Below are 1,155 nucleotides of genomic sequence, written 5' to 3'. Positions count from 1 at the left end.
GAATTATGGTAATATTCAACATAAAAGTTTCTTTACAAAAAATAAAAATTTTATAAAAGTAAAAATTGTAAAAATATACTCATGGTGTAGGGTATCATATGGCCATGCGCGACTATACTTTCCTACTTGTTTTTTTATGAAAATGTCTCATCTGCACCTGAAATTTTTTTGTACATTGTTTGACTTTCAATCGAAAAATTTTTGCTAATTCTTAAATGTAAATGTCATTTTTTTATCAAGACATAGAGTTTTGAAGTAATAAGGAAATATGTTCATACTGTAATTGTAAATCAAAAAGTTTATAGTACTTCTTATGTACTATTTATGTAAAAAAGTATCTGTAACTGTAAAAACATATTACGTATGTGTTTAAGCAAATCTTTTTATAAATATTCAGACTTACTGTATATTCCATACAGTAAGTCTGACATTGAAATGTAATTCAGCAGAAAAACATCAAAAATAAAATGAAGTGTTTTTGCAGGTGATAATTATGATTAAATATAAATTATAACTTAAATCAGAGATGGTAAATAAAAATGATATATGTATATATATTTAAGTAAAATGATTTTTTATATATGTTTCCATGTACATTAGTATATACTGTGGGTGTAAATATAAACATGTTCTTGACCCTTAAAAATACGCTAGACAAGATTTTTAAATAAATAAAATACAAAAAGTAATCTGCTTACTGTGTACGTCTGTCACAACTAATTCTTAAACAAATTAAATGGTTATAATGAACAAAATCTCTACAGCAACTAGAAAAATGATAAGCAGTTAAAAATGTATATTTAAAAAAGTAAAATTTAAAATAATCACACGCGTTATTTACGCTTAAATTGTCAGATGATCTTTTGTCATGCCGTTGAGTCTTTTATTGTTAACAAATAAGACACATGATATCAGTTTACTTTTCTCAAATAAGTATTTTATAAAAACGAAAAAAAGGATCTACTGTACCATATTCATAAAAATAATATTTGTATGCATCGAAAATTTCTGAGTCTAGTCTATAGTCTAGTCTATAGTCTAGTCTACAGTCTGGTCTATAGTCTAGTCTATAGTCTATTCTATAGTCTAGTCTATAGTCTAGTCTATAGTCTAGTCTATAGTCTAGTCTATAGTCTAGTCTATAGTCTAGTCTAT

At 25.4% G+C, this 1,155-nt stretch overlaps 2 protein-coding genes across 2 annotated transcripts in view; one reads left to right on the top strand and one right to left on the bottom strand.

The window, feature by feature from the left end:
• The window catches only part of LOC111675627, a 1,862-nt gene extending 1,447 nt beyond the window's left edge, over positions 1-415 (bottom strand). The window contains exon 1 of the mRNA XM_046947108.1: positions 404-415. Coding sequence (XP_046803064.1) covers positions 404-415 — 12 coding nt within the window. The remainder of the gene's footprint in view (positions 1-403) is intronic.
• Positions 1-1,155, top strand: part of LOC111675623 (probable tRNA(His) guanylyltransferase) — a 141,876-nt gene that overhangs the window by 115,012 nt on the left and 25,709 nt on the right. The window lies entirely within an intron of this gene.

The sequence above is a fragment of the Lucilia cuprina genome, chromosome 3, assembly GCF_022045245.1.
Source record: "Lucilia cuprina isolate Lc7/37 chromosome 3, ASM2204524v1, whole genome shotgun sequence".
NCBI lineage: Eukaryota > Metazoa > Arthropoda > Insecta > Diptera > Calliphoridae > Lucilia > Lucilia cuprina.
Note: the sequence above shows the minus strand (reverse complement) of the source record. Positions and strands in the feature narration are given on the sequence as shown.